The following is an 18,958-nucleotide window of genomic DNA, read 5'->3' as shown; positions in this document are numbered from 1 at the left end:
GTTTTGTGGTTAAGGACTCAGACCCTACTGCTGGGGCCGGCCAAGTCTGCTGCATAGTGTTTCAGGTCGGTGAATCACCCTCTTCCCTCACAGTCTGTCTACTTGTGACATGTTTCTGGTCCTAGTGCCTCCCCCATGGAGTTGTGGAGGACAAATTGACTGATACAAATGAAGTCCTGAGAATGCCTCTCAGCACTTAGTAAGCATGTTGCAAGTGAACTTCCATTGCTGGAGAGGTAAGGAGTGTCATATCTTTGGTTTTTCTGTGGGTAGGTTGAAGTCCACAATCTTAGCAACCCCATTGTACAAAAATGGCTGCTGGCATCCAGCCCCAACATTATCTGTCGTTAGGCCACCCCCTCCAGTTGTTCCCACCCTACTCATGACACCACAGGGAAGGTGTTTGCTGTAGAAGACCTTGAGCAGCCCTTGTATAGCTGCAAGTTAGAGCCTACTGTGTTGCCTCACACTGCAGAGGGACTCTGGCTTGCCACCTGTTTTTGTCTGGGCTCCCGAATTAAGACGTGCTTTAAATGGTTGAAAAAGAATCAAAAGACAAGTATTTTATGATGTGAAAATTATTTAAAATTTAAACTCCTGGGTCCATAGATGGTTTTGGTTAGAACACAACTATGCTCATTCCTGTGTGTATGGTTTATTGGGTTATTGTCATATAACAGTGGCAGAATGGAGTACTTGTAGGTGGGATCGAATGGTCTGCAATCTGACATACTTACCATGCGGCCCTGTACAGAAAATTTCCCTACTCTTGCTCTAAATAATTTCACTCCTTTTCTTTTGTTTCTAAGGATTAAACTAGGCTTCACACATGCTAGGCCAGCACTCTACCACCAAGCCACACCACCACTGCTTGATTTGTTAAGAACTATTGAGACAATGTCTTGCTAAATTGTCCAAGCTGGCCTCAAATTTGCAAGCCCACCAAGTAGTTAGGACTGTAGGTGTGTACCACCATGTCAGGCTTCATTCAGTTCTTTACCATTTTCCTATAGTTTCTTCATATAGAAAACACGAGCCCATTACTTTCATTAAATTTTATGCCCCTAGCTTTTCTCTGCAAAATGACTTTTTGTCTTTTTAAAGTTATACTGTATATGGCTATGGATCATTTATTCAGGGCTTTTCTAGGCCTTCGTACCTTACTTATGGAGATACCAGAGCACTTTCACCTGCAATTGTATATGAGTATTGTCACTGGAAAGAATGGTTTTTCCTTTCATAGAATCTTGAATTGGAGGAGACCTTGAAGCTATTTGTGTTCCCTGACACTGAGATGAAGACACAGAGGCTCCAAGAGGTGACGTAAGAGATCTTCTGTCATGGGGCCAGGTTAGCAGTAGAATTAGGACTAGGGTTTATTTCATGGTGTGACTCTGCCTTCATTTTTGCCTTGTGTGCCCTGTGTCCAACAAACCAGTTGTCACAACTAGCTCATGGGCAGGTGCTGAAGGCTTTGAGAAATAGGCCTGTCCTAAAGATATTGTGCTTGGCATTTGGGAGGCTGAGGCAGGAGGATAGCCACTGGTTTGAGGCCAGCCTAGGCTATATAGTGAGTTGAAGGCCAGTCTGAATGGCATAGTCAGACCCTGTCTCAAAAAAATAAATTTGGCTATATTTGAAGAATATACTTAGACCTAGGGGGTTTGGATGTCTGCTTCTTCTCTGCGGAAGACTTTGAAAGGCTTTGTAGAGAAATGTAGAATAAAGATACTGTCTCTGGGCTCATTTCACCACTTCTTTGTTCTCTACCTCATGGAGCACCAAAGTGTTCCCAATCGAAAGAAGCAGAGTGCATGTGTGCCATTGTGGCACTTTTTCATTGTGTGCCCGGAAAACACAAAAGGCAAGCTTCAGTTTTTGTTAGTAATTGGCCCTAATTAGTCACCATTTTGAATCTTCAATTATTTTCCCTCCATATTTCTGTCTTCTTTTAACTTCCAGGTAACACAGATAATGACTCAGGTCTATGAAAAAAAATCAAACTTGAAAGGTCTGGGCTCTTATATCTATTTATAAAAGTTATAAAGGGAACAAAACAGGAAATAACGTATTTGCTATCTGAAAATTACCTAATTCTAGAAGGAAGAAAGGTTTTCTTTCTGGTGGTTTTTACTTTCTAAGGCACAATCTTCTATCATCAAAATTTGAATTACATAAGAAATATAAATGTGCTATGGGAGTTATCACTGGGAGTTAAGATGGAAATTGTTGGTTGGCTTTTTCCTCTGACGCACTTCCATTCCTTGATTCCTTGGTTTCTAAGCCCGTGGCTTTCCCTTGGAGCCTCTGGTCTCTTTCATCATTTCCATTCTTTTCCTTTCCATTACCCTTCAAACTTTGAGCTTCATTTTGGCATTCTGAGCACACACAGTATGCCCCCCTTCTGGAATGTCCCACTCAACAACTGTGAGTCACTTAATAACAAATCCCTTGCTTTTTGAAAATTAGCTGGCAAATTTCAGGTCATCCATTTATTTTGCTTTTCAAGGATGTAAAATAAGCTCAGGCTCATCTCATAGAAGATCTTACAAAATCTCAATCAATAGGATGTTTATCCTTTGTATCACTGTCATTTCCTCAGTCATCTCATCTTATTCCTGACATTTGAGGACAACACCTAGCAAAGTAAGATTTCATCCCTCATTGCCATGGTTAGAAGTTTGGACCTGAGAAGAGAGAACTGCCAAAGCTGGAAATGGGAAGAGGAATGTAATGTGAAGAGAGGTCTGAGTGGAGGGGCGATAGGGCTAGATCAAGTAGTAGGAGGCCTGGGTCTGGGACCTGGTTCTCTCATCCATTGCAGCTAAGTATTTCCTTCTCTTTTAGAGTAGTTTTATACCTTCATCTGGATAATGATAATCTTATGTTTAAAATATTGAAGTGGCTCTCAAAAGAATTGAAATCCAGTACCAGAAGGGTTATGAAGAAAGGATGCTGCATGAAAGGGCATAGGAGACGATAATGGCTAAATGTGTTGTACTGGGGTTTCATCATGAAGATATCACTGAACAATGTGTTTCTGAATTAGAGTTCCTGCTGCATACCATCACTATGCCTCATAAATGGACTCTAAATGTTATACATATGACGTTACATTTTATATTTAGATTACCCCCCAAGGGCTTTATGTGCTTATAGGTGGGGCTTTGGAAAGGTGATGAATCGGGGGTCTGGGTGCTCCTCACTGGTGAGTGCACTGATGAGCTTTAAGTTCAAAGTGATGCTAGCAGGTGAAGCCTGGTTGGAGGAGGTAGAGCACTGAGGGCATGACCTGGAAGGATTTCATCTCCCAGGGCCCTCCTTTGATCTCTCTCAGCTTCCTGCTGCCATGCTGTAAGCTGTTTCTCTGGATGTCTCTCTCTCATGGTCCCCTGCTGTGAAGCTAACTATGGCCTGAAACTTCTACAAGCTATGAGCTAAAATAAATGTTTCCTCAGAGCTGCAGGTGTTGGGTATTGTGTCTCAGTGACAAGAAAAGACATTAAGATTTGTGTTTGGTAGTATAACAGAAAATTTGGTTGGGAAATGAGAAAATAAATCTAATATTATTTCATTGTAAGTGAAATTATATGGAAATGTTTTTGGCTTATGGCACTTATTAATGGAGATGTGAATTAAGGTATTGTCTTCTTGCTAGAGCAGAATCAACTAGAAATGTGGTTCTCTCCCCCTCAAAATTGATGAAATATGTTGCAATTATAGACCTAATGTTTGTTTGGATAAGATTGGATATGAATATTTGAATTAAAGAAACTCTCAAAATAGTCTGGGTCTATTTTGAGACCCAGACTCTTACTTCACATTGGTGGATGCCTTCCTCCCGGTTCCTGGCTTACCAGCGCCCATGGGCTGCAAGGTCTCATCAAAAAATGCCCTTTCTGGTTCCCTGTTATTGGTAAATATCCTTGTGAGTGTTCTGTGAGACAGCAGTTTTTGTTTGATGAAAATACAAATGTTTTCTTTGACCGTTGTGCACGTGGGTGAAACAGACCTTTGAGGAAGCTGATAAGAACGGTGATGGCTTACTGAATATTGAAGAGATACACCAATTGATGCATAAACTGAATGTCAATCTGCCTCGAAGAAAAGTCAGGCAAATGTTTCAGGTATGTCTTCACAATTGCATTGGCCTTATGTAAAGCACATTACTGATGAACTTAGGCTATTTTTTTATTGATGTCCACTGATGCTACTTGCTTCATACTATTTTATTTTTCTTTGGTAAAGAGTTATTTTGTTTTCATCAAAGAAAAAGTCATAAACTAAACGTGCATTCACTCTCTGAAATGCTTTTTCTGGTTGCTGTGTTCAGATAAACACTTTCACTGGATGGACTAAGCTCAATCGAGGCCCTTGCAGGTGACAAAAATATCTCAACTGCTCACCCCTCAGGGCTGTTATGAGGATGGGAGTAAAACCGTGTAATGTGGGAGAAAGCACTTGTCTGAGGCCTCAAGAGCTTTCTTGCTTTGAAGAGTTTAAGAATTGAAACTTGGACATGCTAAGTACTCCTGCTGTTCAGTGAGCTCCCCAGAACTGCGCTCACTGCATTTTGGTGCTAGACAGGATGCTCTTTCCCAGCTGGTAAACCACTGAGGACAGTCCTCTAGTTAGAACTTACTCTGGCATCTACTGAGGACTGTATTTAGTCCCTAGTTTAAGATGCAGAAGAGAACTCAGTTAATTGAGGGTAATAACAATGTTAGACTATTACTGATGAACTAGAAGATTAATTTGCAAGAGGCAATTATTTGAAGATAAATCATAAGTATAGTCCATGTTTTGTAATAATTTTCTACTAAGTGACCAGGTCGGTGACACTTTGTACAAGTAAAAGTAAGCATTAAGAGAGAAATGTGTTGCTTTGTATTTGATGTTGCTATTGTTTTCTCATCAGTTGTTCTCACAGAGGATGAGGACAGAAGCAGAGACAGAAACAGGGGTAAGAGTTGGAACAATTAAGGGAAGACTGCCGGGTTTCCTCCCAAGCTCCTTTAGTGTGCCCACGTATGAGGGAAGCTGGAGGTGCGTGCACTGTGGGGAACATGGTCCCACTGCACTGGAAAACCACATGTGGGAAAGGCCTGAGGAGGCAAGAGTGAGATGTCCTATGCAGATGGAGGAGTAGGCTTTAAAAGGGGAAGCGATCGTTGCAAATAGAGTGAATTTTCTGCAAACTGAAGTTTTATCATGTCCCTGGCATTCTCTTTGTCATCTCACTTTTGCCTTGTCATGAGCCCCACCTCTCCATCTGCTCCCTTTTACATCCATGGCCAAGAATACCGAAGAGGCAGCTGCTGCTTCTGTCTGAGAGGGCACGCTCAGAGAGGAGGCAATGTCTGTACCTACCCACACTGTAGGTGGTTGGTGCTTTATGGCAGGAAGATAAGGAAGTAACAAGATGTTGAGCTATTTTTACTTTTATATTTTTTCCTCTTCAAATATTTATTTTAGAGGGTAAATTAGAGAATCCTTATGTTCAATTTCTTGTGTAGAAAATATTGAGTCTTTTAAATCTTAGGTTAGAAACTTGTCAAGCCAGCAGAGACCAGGCAGGTGGCTGTACCTGCTGTGTGTAGAGTCTCCACCGTGGGTCTTGTACCCACCCAGCAGAGGTTTGCAAAAGCTCCTGGTGGGAGTGGTTGGTCCTCATGAGAACTGAAGTATGGGTGGAGGATCCCTCATCTGAAGTATTAGAGATCAGAAGAATTTGGACTGTAGATTTTGTATTTTGGAATATTTGTTTTTTTCATTGTTGTTTTTTGCGGCACTGGGGGTTGCACTCAGGATCTTGTGCTTGCCAGACAAGCACTTATTCTACTCAGCTATCTTCCCAGCCCTATTTTGGAATATTTATGTATGTGTAATAAGATATGTTACAGATGGGAATTAAATTTGAACACCAAATTCATTTATGAGATGTGATCAAAGTATACTTTAAAAGATACATGACTACTTGTATTAATTTGTTACAGTAAAAGACAAATTCTAATTAATTTAAGATAGTCTTCCTTGCTCAAGCACACTTGTGCTATCATTTTGACCCTTCTGAGGCAGTTCTGAAAGTCCTCTTTTTAGAGGGCCTGTAGGAGGGTAAAAATATGTGAATGCTACTGTACTTACACTGGAAAAGCTAACAACATTAAAGTGTTTCATCTATACTTTTCACTGGCTTGGGTACCACACAACTTCTGACTCTTCCCACAAGCCAAAATCACCATGGAAGCCAAACATTTTGAATTGATGCAGGATATCCAGGCAACCAGGATAGCCCCACTAAAGACACGAATGAAGACTTCTAACACTGAAGTCAGAAAGTAGCAAGAATGAGGGATTAATGTGATCAAAGTGAGGGGATTAATGGCAGTTGTCTTTTACTGTAATAGATTTAAAAGTTATTCATATTTTTGAATATACATCATATGTTTCATATAGACTTTTTACATCTAACTGGAAGGTAACCTGATGCATTTCTAATGCATCTGTGTTTTAATTACAATTTTTTTTTTTTACTCTTTGGAAAATTTATTTTATTTTTTTAAATAAATTCTATTGGGAAAGTAGTGGCAATGAGACAGTTTCAAAATAGGTTAGTAGGACAGTTACAATAATGAATATATTGCATATTGTCTTTGTAGTAGTTATTCATAGTGCAAGATGCAGATATGATATCTTGTCTAAACACTGTTAGTTCAAATTAATTACAATTTTTGATATGAGATGAGGTGAAGAATTTTCCATTTATGGTGTCAAAACATTTTGGATTTGGAACATTTTGAATTTCAGACTTTTAGCTTAGGGATGGGCTTGTCATTAGATAAGGATGGTAAGCCTGTATTGCTTTAGAACATTTTCTTTCTTTTGATGATATATCTGGCAAAGACATTAAAGCCTTCAACAGTTTTATTTTTTTCTGTTGCAATAGAAGTGATTTTTTAAAAAGTAAATTTTTCAAAGTATGAATTGCTTCTTTTGAAGTTGTTAGATGTTGTTTAAACCTTAAGAGTTTTACTATTAATTGGGTAAGCATTTACATGAATGTCTTTTGAATGCCATTTTATTTCTGTATCTAAGATTAAATATTTTAGTACAAAATATGAACATTAGGCCTACTTTCTTAGGATGCAAAGACTTTCCACTTTGGTGCCTTCCCCTTAAAAAAATAGAGATATTCTTATAGTCCAGTCTACCTTTCCTTTAGATAACAGAAGGCCAGAGTGATCAGACACGATAAAGTTGCATGGGGTTAACATATTGATTAGTGTTGGCTCATAATTGACCCAAAGTTAACAAAATTTAGAGAATTTTTATAAACATTTTGACTTTCCAATTAAGTTTCAAACCATGTAACCGTTGAGCATATTTCACAACATCCATGTATTTCAAAACTACGTATTTATTCCCTTTCAATTTTGTTTGTTGTTTACAACTGAGTTCACGCTGAATGAAGATTATGTAACCATTGTGTCCCTAGTAGTTTGATGACAAATTCAGCTGATCACAAATAAGATACATGGTAGAATTTTCTCACTCAATAACTATTAGAAACAAATAATTTAATGTGAGTATCAATCCAGATGGATTGTTCTGACTTTTCCAAGGAAGGATAAAAGGGCAGTATTACGGGTGGGGTGGCATGAAAACACTGAGGTCACCTGTGGAGAATCAGAGACTCTCTTACAAGAAAAATTAGATCACTTTTCAGAGGCTGGTGTGTTTGGCATGCCTTACATGCATTTTTTTCTTGATTAGTCTTATCTAAGATTTTTTTATCATTAGTTTATTAAAAAATCTGCTTTTGATTTTCTTGATTACCTTTGTATTGTGTTTTCTATCTCATTGCTTTCAGTTTTTGTTTATAATGTATGTCCCATTTTCTTTGTTTTAAAATTTTCTAGCTTTTTGAGTTGACTTATTTGCTATTTTTAATGTACTTTGCCTTCTAATAAATTGACTTCCAGTATTTAAAAATGTTCTCACTTTGTTTTATTGTAAAAGTTTTAATATGGATTGGTTTTCACTTCTGTGTGTTTTATTTTTTATTTAGAAATGTATTATATTGCTTCCATGGTTCTTTTTCAGGCTTTCTCTGTTGATTTATAAATTTCCTGTGGTCAGAGAAATTGGTTTGTATTAGGTTGAATTTTGTTTTTATAATTTGTTAAAACTTTTTGTGACCTAATACCTGATCATATTTCATAATGTCTTGTGTGTACTTATGCAGAATGTGTTCACCGTTTGTGATTTTGGTATTGCCCCTATTATAGCAAATTATTTTCCTACACTGAATTGTTTTCATTTTGCTATTTTGAAATCTCATGCTGCTTTTTTTTCTCACCTACCCTTTTCAGGAAGCTGACACAGATGAGAATCAGGGAACTTTGACATTTGAAGAGTTCTGTGTTTTTTACAAAATGATGTCCTTGAGGCGCGACTTGTATCTGTTGCTCTTGAGCTACAGTGACAAGAAAGACCATCTAACAGTGGAAGAGCTGGCTCAGTTTTTGAAGGTCGAACAAAAGGTATCATTAGATCACTGAGCTGAATGTTTATTTAAAATACTAGTGAGAGATAGCTACCTGTGTTTTGGAGTTAGCTGGAGGTGTATCTTACATCTAGGCTAGGGGAAAAGCTATTACAAGTCCACAAAAGTCTTACCTATGAGTCATCATATCAAACATGTTTCTTATGCTCTAAGAAATGATAAATTGAACACTGGTTTTGACAATTTTTTACTTTAAATAGGTTGAGTGTGGATACACGTTTTTTCCACAAAGACATGGATGTTAACTAACATATTTCATTTTGGATATAACGGCAATGTTTTCCTTCTACTAACTCAATGAGGTGAAGCTGTGTTTTAGTTCTTAAAGTATGAATTATTATTGATAAAAACACAAATTGATATTTATGCTAGTAATATGACTAGTTATTTAACTATGATATAATTGTTAACCAACAGTGTAGTATGTTGTTTATAATTCTGAGAGAAATTGGTGTTTGATATTGTGAAAGGCTAGTTAGATCCTGATTAGCAAAGGAAATTCCTAAGTCTGTTTAGACAAATCATTTTAATTTTAATAATATATAGACTCTGCTGTGTTCAATAAAGTTAACCTTTTCATACTTCTGTTCTTATATCTTCTTACACTCCATTTGTGTCTTAACATAGTAAGAAAATAAATGAGTATTTTATTAGAGTTTTTTAACTTTTTACATTAGTTTTTTTTTTATGGGAGGCTTTGGTTTTGTTTTAGTTGATAAAGTTTCCCTTTAACTTTCTGTAGATTTAGGGACTCATAGACCTAATATGAGGAATGTATCTCCTTTATCTATTTAAAATTAAATGTACTTCTGTTAATTGTGAGGAGACATCAAATATTTGGATAATATTATATAATAATCAGTAGAAGAAAATCTTAAGTACTCATACAAATAGTTATCCTATATTTGAAAATGTCTTCCTTTCATAAAATAGTTTTATTGGGATACGATTCATGCAGAATTTACCCTTTTAAAGTATGCAGGTCAGTAGCTTTCAGTATATTCACAGTGTTGTGCAACTGTCACCACTAATTTCAAAACATTTTCATCACAGGAATAAACTCCATGCCCATTAGCAGTCATTCCCTATTTCTTTTTCTCCCAAAGCATGGCAACAATTAACATGCTTTCTATCTCTATTGATTCACCTATTTAGGAAATTTCATATAAAAAGAATCATGTGGGCTGACCAGTTAGCTCAGTGGACTAAAGTGCCTGCTTAGGCAGACGCAGGGACCGTGGTTCAATCTCCGGTGTGGCGTGGTGTGCTGGCCCACCTGGGAATGGTCTGGCACGCGCTGAGATGAGCTACAGTGACAAGAAAGCCCCTGGGATGCGCTGAGATGGTCATTGAGACTAGGCGTGGTGGCATAGGCCTGTAATCCTAGCACTTGGGAGGGTGAAAATAGGAGGATCACTATGAGTCCAATCTGTGTAGTGAGACTCTGTAAACCCTGTACTAAATACATTAAAAAAAAAAGAATCATGTGATATGTGGCCTTTACTATTGGCTTCTTTTATTTAGCATAGTTTCCAAGGTTCATTCATTTCAGAATGTAACAGCTGGGTATGAGACCCAGGGCCCCATGCAGTGTAAATAATCTCTGTGCCACTCAGCCCTGATGCCAGTCCCCTTCATTTCTTCTTATTGCCTCTTACATTTCTTCTTAAACAACCTAACATTATACCTCATTTTGTTTATGATATTTCCTTTTTTTATCATTTCTTGATGGACATTTTGGTTGTTTCTATTCTCTGACTATTATGAATAATGCTGCTATGAACATTCATGTTCAAACTGTTATTAGGACATATGATTTAAATCCTTTTAGTATATAGCAAAGTGGAATTGCTGAGTCAAGTGGTTTGAGTGCTTTTTATAATCTGGACCTGGATATTGGAAGGTTCTACCATGGAGCCTCAGTGAATGCAACATGGGTCTATATTTGAATATTAGCAGGTGATAAATTTTCACTGATTCTAAGAAGTATAGCTGAGGATGGACTGGTTGGCTTTGAGAAATTGTAAGTTTTGCTTCCTGGAGGTGATAACAGGAGTTGGAGTTGATAAGAAGGATATCATACATGGTGAATGAGTAACATTTTGGATTAATTTATTCCCTGTATGGCTACGTAGTATGTATCCCATGTATTATGCTAAGTTTTGGAAATAGACAAAAATCTGTGACTTTAAACGTCTGTAGTAAGGGCAAAAAGAATGCTAAGACGCAAAATTGCAGTTTTTAAGGTTTGCCAAATTTTCCCTTTTGGAGAAGAATATAGAATTTATTATAATTTAGTATATAATAATTTATTATATTTAAAAATCATCATTGTACTGTATTGTTTTTCTGGACCTTTTGTTTTACGAGTACATTTGTTAAGACACTATAATATTAATTAGTAATACATTGTTTATATATGGAATCATGCTATTTAGCTTTGGTTGTAATTCGTATTATTTTAATGGTTTCTTCTTCTTCTTCTTTTTTTTTTTTTTTTTTTTTTTGGAGGAACCGGCGGTTGGACTCAGGCCCTTGTGCTTGCCAGGCAAGCGCTTATTTTACTGAGCTATCTCCATCTCCCCAGCCCCCTTTGTGGAATCATGCTATTTAGTTTTGGTTATAATTCATATTATTTTAATGATTTTCATTATAGAATCATTCAAAAGTTTTAGCTACTTGTACTTTTTCCTACTTAACCAAAAAATCATCAGTTGTACTTAATATAGTTCAAAACCTATTTGTCATTCATAATCTGATTCTTAAGTAAAAAAATGTATCAGTGATTCAAAATCTACTCTAGATTGAAGTAGGTAAACATTTTTGTCAGTGAAATGCAATTGTTTGAGTTGCTTCTTATATGTAGATTCATTTGGTGATCAACTTCAACTTTTTGTGTGAGAAGAATAAATATATATGATATGTATACACATATACATGTATGTGTATACATATCATATACATAATATTTGTGTATACATATCATATATATATAGCATTTATTTAATTTTGGCTCATGTTTTCAGCTGTAGTTGGGTGTCTCCAAGGCAGGAAGACATGGTGCAAGGATCTGGTAGAGGAAAACTGCTTGTATCTTATTGGCCTGAAACAGAGAGAGAAGTGAGGGCTGTCAAGGGGAGATACCCTACCAGGTCATGGTCACCTATTGCCTGCCTCTTCTGGCTAGACCTGACCTCACAACAGCAAATGAACTATATCCTCCCAGGATTCAGTCACCTTCCAGAACCTTCACTGAGGAGCTACTCATGAGGCTTTTGGAAGAAATTCTTAATTTAAATCATAGCATTCTATTCCTGGCCCTCAAAAGACTCATGTGCATCTCTTTATGCAAAAATGAATTGAACCCATCTCTAAGAATTTTTGAAGTTTTCTCAGTTGCAACACTGCTAAAAAGTCCAATCCCAAAATCTCTGAGTCTGAAGGTAAATTCTTAGCTGTGAGCCACTGTAAGAATTAAAAAGAAAGTTAAGCACTTTCAACATTCAGTGTGATAGGGGAAAATTTTCTATTCCAAAAGGAATAGGTGGATGGAAACCAATGGGACCAAAAACCCAGTAGAGAAACATTAAATCCAACAACTATATGTCTAGCTTTTGGGTAAAGAGATGAATTCCAAAGAGCTTGGGTGACCCTGTCACTATGACTGGTCTATTGAAGTCCTCCTGTCATTTCTCTTGGGCAGGTTTCACCCACTGCCTGTCACATTTCTTAGATATTTCACATTACTAGCTTCTCCAACTTCCTGGAGTCTCCAGTGTATTTTCAGCTTTACATTCAAAGCTTCACATGCTGACTGGCCTATCAGACTTCTTCTGACATATAGCTGGAAACCTCTCTGTTCTTACAATTCTTACACTCTGGATGCCTATAATATAAGCACCAGGTGGGCCATGCCTAGGTCTGCCTCCAGTTTGAGCAATATTCAACCCCCCTTGTATCATGGCTGCAAGGGCCTGGGTGACTCAGCACTGTGAATAGAATCCGGGGGAGCCAGTGCCCTGTGCAGCATTTCTGGAGCATGGTGCCCTCTGATTCTCCTTATCTTTTATTTTTATTTATTTATTTTATTTTTTGAGGAACTCGGGATTGAACTCAGGCCTTTTTACTTGCCAGGGAAGTGTTTATTCCCTGAGCCATCTCCCCAGCCCCTGATTCTTTTTTTTTTGGCAGAACCGGGGATTGAACTCAGGACCTTGTGCTTGCCAGGCAAGCGCTATATTCTACTGAGCTATCTTCCGGGCTCCGCCTGCTGATTCTTTTTAAAAAGCAAAGTCTTCCATTTTTTCACCTTGTAGCTTGGGAAAGGTGGGGTTTCAATTATTCTCCATATGTCCTCAAGGTATCTTTTCTGTTGTCCTGAAGACAAGTACCTAGCTTCTTTATTTATGCTAACCCTTTTAACAATGAAGCTCTATTCAGCCAAAACCTGACAGGCCTCCTTGCTGGGAAAACCAAAAACTTTTCAAATGGGCTTTTTGTTCCCATTTTTCAATATAAATCTGGCTGAAAGCTACCAATAGTACTCATGTCACAGCTTGAATGTTGAGCTGCCTTGAAATTTCCATCACCAGCTTTATTTATCTGCTGCCCTTAATCTCTATTTCTTATAAAAATCTTAGGAGATGAACAAAATATAGATATACATTTTCTACCAAAGGATAACATATATGTTCTCAAGCCTACTCACCGGTGCAATCCTTGTTCCTAAAAGAAATTTCTAGAGCCTGGCCTGTGTGCATTCCCATTGGCATTCTAGTCTTAGGAGCTTTGACCAGAATCTCACACAAGCCAACTAGGGCTTCTAGAAGCATTCTAAGGCTTCTGTAGCCAGCATCTCCAAACCTTTTCAAACTTCCCACATTAATCACATCATCTTAGCAACTACCTCATCTCTGGGACCAAAATCTATCTCTATCACTTTCTTGTTCCTGGGAGTTTACACTTGACATCCAAAGCTTAAAGGAGGAGCGGATTTGTTGTTTTGCCTCACAATTATAGTCTGTGATTCACTGGCTGCAAGGCACTAAGACAGACTTGAAATAAAAGGGTCAAGCAGAGGGAAATTCTTCACATGGTGGTCAGGAAGTGGGGGAGGGTTAGAGGAAGAGGGAGAAGAGAGGAGAACAGAAGTACCCCTAAAGGCATACATAGCCCCAGGGACTCTCTTCTTTTGCTCAGAACCTACATTGCAACATCAAGTCAGCCATATTCCCCCCATGATTTATTTGCCTTCTCAAAGTCCTGCCAGTGAGCGCTTGAGGCCTTTGAGAACATTCTTGATCCAAATCATAATGAGCAACAACTACACCACATACAACAAAAAAGTCAGCAATAATAGGATAGAGATAACTAAGTAACGGAAAAATTATAAACAAAGTTTAGTAGTAATAATAATAATGAAAATAGATGGAATGAGGAAAGGTAAAATGAAGGAAGTGGCCTGTGAGAGAGCTCAGTAGTCTAAGCATCTGCCTGGCAACAGCAAAGACCTGGGTTTGATTCTGGTACTCTACTAACCACTGATACGGGGTATGGTGGTATACTCCCATAATGCCAGCACTGGGGAGGCTGAGACAGGAGGATCATTACAAGTCTGAGCTGCATAGTGAGACCTGGCACCCAATAAATAAACAGATAAAGATTAATTTTTTTTTATTTTAAAATGAAGGAAATAAAATTTGGAAAAGAATTGCTGGCGAGATAGCCAAGTGGACTAAGTGCCTGCTTAGGCAAGCACAGGGATCAGGGTTCAATCTCTGGCACCACATGCTGTGCCAGCCCTGTAAAAGGCGCACTGAGCTAGAGACTGTGTCTGGGAATGGTGGTGCACACCTGTAATCCCAGCGCTGGGGAGGCTGAGACAGGAGGGTCACTAAGAGTCCAATCTGTGTAGTGAGACCCTGTACAAAAAAAAAAAAAAAGGAAAAGAAAATTGGATTAAACAATAAAAGAAAATTACTTAGAATTAGATAAAAGTAACAAGACAAAGAATTAAAAAAAAAAACAGCAAAAAAGACAAAGACGTCACCCCAAAACAGAGAAACGATACCAAAAAATTTCTCTGTGTGTTTGACTGAGTGGTTTCTTTCCAAGCCTGTGGTATTGCAGTCCACTTGATCTAGGTGAGGGGCAGTGAGTTCAACTAGGTCCTGTTTTGCTTCCCTACCCACTTTTTGCTACATGAGTGCTGAGTCCTGCCCTGCCATTCTCATTGGGTGTGGCCAGTAAATATGGCATCTGTCTTAGGCCTATATTAACTCCCAGCCCTTAAGGTTTGTGCCTTCGTGTGTGTGCAGCCCAGATCATTGCCACCTCTGACTAGCTTCATGGCCTGTGGACTTGGAAAGAACCTCTCTTTCTCCAGAGGCCCCTCTGTCCATACACCCCAGCATGTGGCAGATTCTTAGGTTGGGTCATATCCACGATCATGTTGGCAGGTGAAAGAAGCATCTGTGATGGACATAAGCAGTGAGGGAGGCCCAGCACTTGCTGGACTTGAGGTCAGCACTTTTAAACCTTGCTTTCTCAGAGAACATGGCCAGCCTGACCTCTCACTCTGGTAAGACCACTGTGTTCCTCAGCACTTGAGCTTGCTGCTGCTCAGTGTTCAAGTTTAATTGCAGTGTTGGCACTTTGTGATAAATAACTGAGTTTTGGCTTGCAATTTGGATACACAGTTTCTGAAAGGTTTACCATCATTGTCCTAGACCATTAAGGACAAAACAAATCAGCAAACAGCCAAACCAAAACAAAAAAACTGATAGAAAAATAAGCAGAATATTTCAAATGTAATCAGTGAATGTATAAAAAATTTATCCTCCACCCCAGGCCAGCAGGGCACTCTGGGGATTGAACCCCACTGCTGTGCTTTGCCTAAGCAGGCGCTTTAGTCTGCTGAGGTATCTGGCCGGCCCTGGACTTTCATCCTTAAATGTGGATGTGCTAAGAGAAATGCTCCAGTTAAGCAAGAAGCCTGCTGCCTAAGGTTTCCTTCCCTTTTGTCTCTGCTTGACTCGTCTGTGATACCAAAGTTTTAGGGTTGGCAAAGTGTTATTTGCTTATTTGCCTCTTGTCCCGTATTTGCCAAAGAACCACCTACATCTTTAGATTACTTATGCGGGTCTTGGCTCCAGGGCTTAGAGTTTTTTATATTCAAATTCTTTTCAGAGTCTTGGTTCTGGAATGATAATATGATTTCATTTCCTGTTCCTCTTTGTAAACCCCTGTCCCCAGCAACACTTTGTCCTCTTTTACCCTTTTGTTTCTTATAGAGTGAGGAGGAAAGAATGTTCCTACATAGCACAAAAATGTTGAAACATTCTTATAGTCTGTAAAACCTCCTAGCTGCTAATGAAGAGGAAAGTCTATCTGCATCAGAAATGATTTCTATTTGTTCATAGCTTTTATTGGAAATATGCACATGGATGGTTAATTCTAGAGGAATTTTCAGGACCTTCTCCATATTTTAACATTTCCCAACATGGATCTGTATATTCCTTTTATGAAAAGTTTTGGCTCTTCAAATTCTTTATTCTTTCTGGTAAAATGTCTTTGACTGTTCTGATCTGGTTACGTACGTCATTTGGGTCCTCTTCCTTTGTTACTCTTCACTGAATCCAGAATGGATTTTAAGAGTCATGGTCATTCTAATTTCCCTCTTTTAAGAAATAGTTAGAAGCATTTCTTTGCTTATTAACCACCTTCTGCTGATGCTGTGTGCTCTCTTTCATTCTTCCTTTTCTTTTTTTCTCTTTTATTGTTTTCTGAACATAGAAGCATTCTTTAAAGATCCTTTCCTGAATTTCTGTATCTTTCATAATTAAAGCAGTTAAGAAACTTTTCAGCATAACTATATCTTATATTTATTAGTTTTGCTGTCCAAAATATAATTCCTAACTGACATTTTATGTAAAACAGTTGTACATTCAAATGCTATTAAAAGTTTTGGTTTAAACATAACTCATTGTGGTTCTGTTGTTCTATTGAAAATAAAATGATCACTCATTGCCAGTATTTCTTAACTGTCCCCTGAAATCATTGAAAATTACAGTGAAATCCACAGGGACAAAGAAAACAAGTGAGGATGAGCAATGTCTTGACACTTGTCTGACCCAAAGAAAACCAAGAATTAGAGTTGCATGAGATTTCAGGAAATAAGAGTAGACAAGAGGTTGAAAATAAAAATAATGGTGAATTATCCATTTAAAATGGGTTTGGGACTATGGATCTTCTCCCCACCCTGTGAAGCTGGGCAGCTGTGTGCCCAGTATACCAGTATATGAGGCATTGAAGGAAGATGGACCAGAGGACCTGGACTAGGAATGCTATGGGCAGCTGAGCATGGGTACTGAAAACAGTTTCTGGTGACAGCTACAGTAACTCTGATATCCTTTATGTATACTCCTTTGCAATGTGACTTCACTTCTCTTCCTAGCCAGAAGTAGAATCTGGGTCTGCTTAGTGACTTGCTTTGACTCATAAATTGTGATAGAAATAATGTACAGTTCTGAAGCTCAGGCCCCAGGGGGCTTTAAAGATTCCACTCTCATTCTGTTGGAGCTGTGGTATTACCATATGAGGAAACCAAGCTGATTTTTTTGAGAATGAGAGACCACATAAAAAGAAGAGGGCCAGCCCACAACCAACACCAACCATAGCTTTGAGGAGAGGCCAGAGACCATGCAGCTGTAGTCAAGCGACCCTCTATAATCAAGTGTCCTGTAGTTACGTGAATAATCCTACATGTGAACAGCAGAGTACCAGTCCAGCTTGACAGCTCTGCTGGTAATCCTGTGCAGTTGTGATCATGGAAGCATTTGCCATTATAAGCCTCAAACCGTCTACTAAAACTTTCCACGATAGCTAACTCTGTGTTTTCCAGATGCAGCTTGCTCCTTCCTTCCTTCCTGCCTTCCTTCCTTCTTTCCTTTCCCTCCCTCCCTCCCTCTCTTCCTAACTTCCTTTAGTACCAGAGACTGAATTCAGGACCTTGCGCCTGCCAGGTGGGCACTTATGCTGCTGAGCTATCTGCCTGGCCCTGCAGCACTTATTTTTATATCTGCTTCTACCTACCTTTTCCTGTCACTTGGCTCAAGCTGGCTCTGCAGAGCCAATTTTTCCCCTTCTCTTTACTTTTGCTATCTTGAACAAGCTTTGTCACTGGTAAAAAAAAAAAGAAAATTAATGAAGAAAATTAACACAATGACCAAATTAATATCTGCACATTGAAGTATGTGAACTGTTGTTCTCTTACAATACTCAGCTCCTAGGTTTATCTTCACTAGTAGGAAAAGGGAAAAATTTTCCTAGGAAAATTTTACCAGCAATAGAACATTGAATAGTGATCCTAAAATATATATCAAAGGTACCTATGAACTAGGATACATGGCCTTTAGATAGGAAATTAAAACACTGACACAGATCATCCTAAATTCAGGATAGGCCCTCAATCTAATGATGCATATTCTTAAGGGAGATATAAAAAGAAGAAACAGACATGGAGGCAGAAATTATAGGGTGAATCCTTAAAACAAGGGTTGCTCCAGTTTGTTGCCCAACATCAGAAGCTAGAAAGTTAGGTAACAGGTTTTCCTGTAGAGCTGCCAGGGGAAACTCACTGTGGACACCTTGATTTTGGAATGAGGACCGTCAGAACTATGAGGTCTTTTGTTTTAAACTACCAAGTTTGTGGGATATTTTCTGCATGTCTGACATTTCCCAACATATATAGATCTTTCAAGAAATTTATTGTTCACTTGATTTGATTTTTTTTCCATATTTTATTGAGAAACAAATAGCAATGAGATAGTTTCAAACCAAATTGGTAGGACAGTTTCAATAATTAACACAATGCACACTGTCTTCTAGTGGCTATTTGCTGTACAAGATGTGGACATGATATCCTATTTAAAAACACTATTACAACAAATCCCTCTATTCATTAAGAGAATGTAACTATATATCTATCCTAACCATTTTGAATACACAGATACAGAATGGACATTTATCTGTATCCCCTTTTTTGTTTAGTTCCGTTATTTGAATATTATAGGTGTGTTAATTCAGCAAAATATTGTAAAAGAGTCCAGTAGCCCATAATAGTATTGGGTCTTCTGCTTCACTGGCAATGTCAGAAATTGTTGACCTGAGTTCCCTACAGCTCAACATAGCAGCATGGTTTTACTTCTTATACTTCATTTTTATACTTCTCTGCTGGATGGTTAAAACCAAGATAAAGCAAGACCTATGCAACAAGAGTTGTGGCTTTTGGGGTCTGATAAGGTCAGTGAAATGCCCTCAGGATTTATCCTGGGATCCTGTACCTCAGATTGTAGAACCTTTGTCAGTGTCAGCCATGTGGATGAGTCACGG

At 38.3% G+C, this 18,958-nt stretch overlaps 1 protein-coding gene across 2 annotated transcripts in view; it reads left to right on the top strand.

Annotated features, from left to right (window-relative positions):
- The window catches only part of Plch1 (phospholipase C eta 1), a 284,974-nt gene that overhangs the window by 172,364 nt on the left and 93,652 nt on the right, over positions 1-18,958 (top strand). For both annotated transcript variants that reach the window (XM_004639820.3, XM_004639818.2), the window contains exons 5-6: positions 3,998-4,127; positions 8,373-8,543. In XM_004639820.3, the coding sequence (XP_004639877.2) occupies positions 3,998-4,127; positions 8,373-8,543 (301 nt within the window). The remainder of the gene's footprint in view (positions 1-3,997; positions 4,128-8,372; positions 8,544-18,958) is intronic.

This window comes from Octodon degus, unplaced genomic scaffold (genome assembly GCF_000260255.1).
Source record: "Octodon degus isolate 3935 unplaced genomic scaffold, OctDeg1.0 scaffold00115, whole genome shotgun sequence".
Classification (NCBI taxonomy): domain Eukaryota; kingdom Metazoa; phylum Chordata; class Mammalia; order Rodentia; family Octodontidae; genus Octodon; species Octodon degus.
This window is presented reverse-complemented; position numbering and strand designations above follow the sequence as displayed.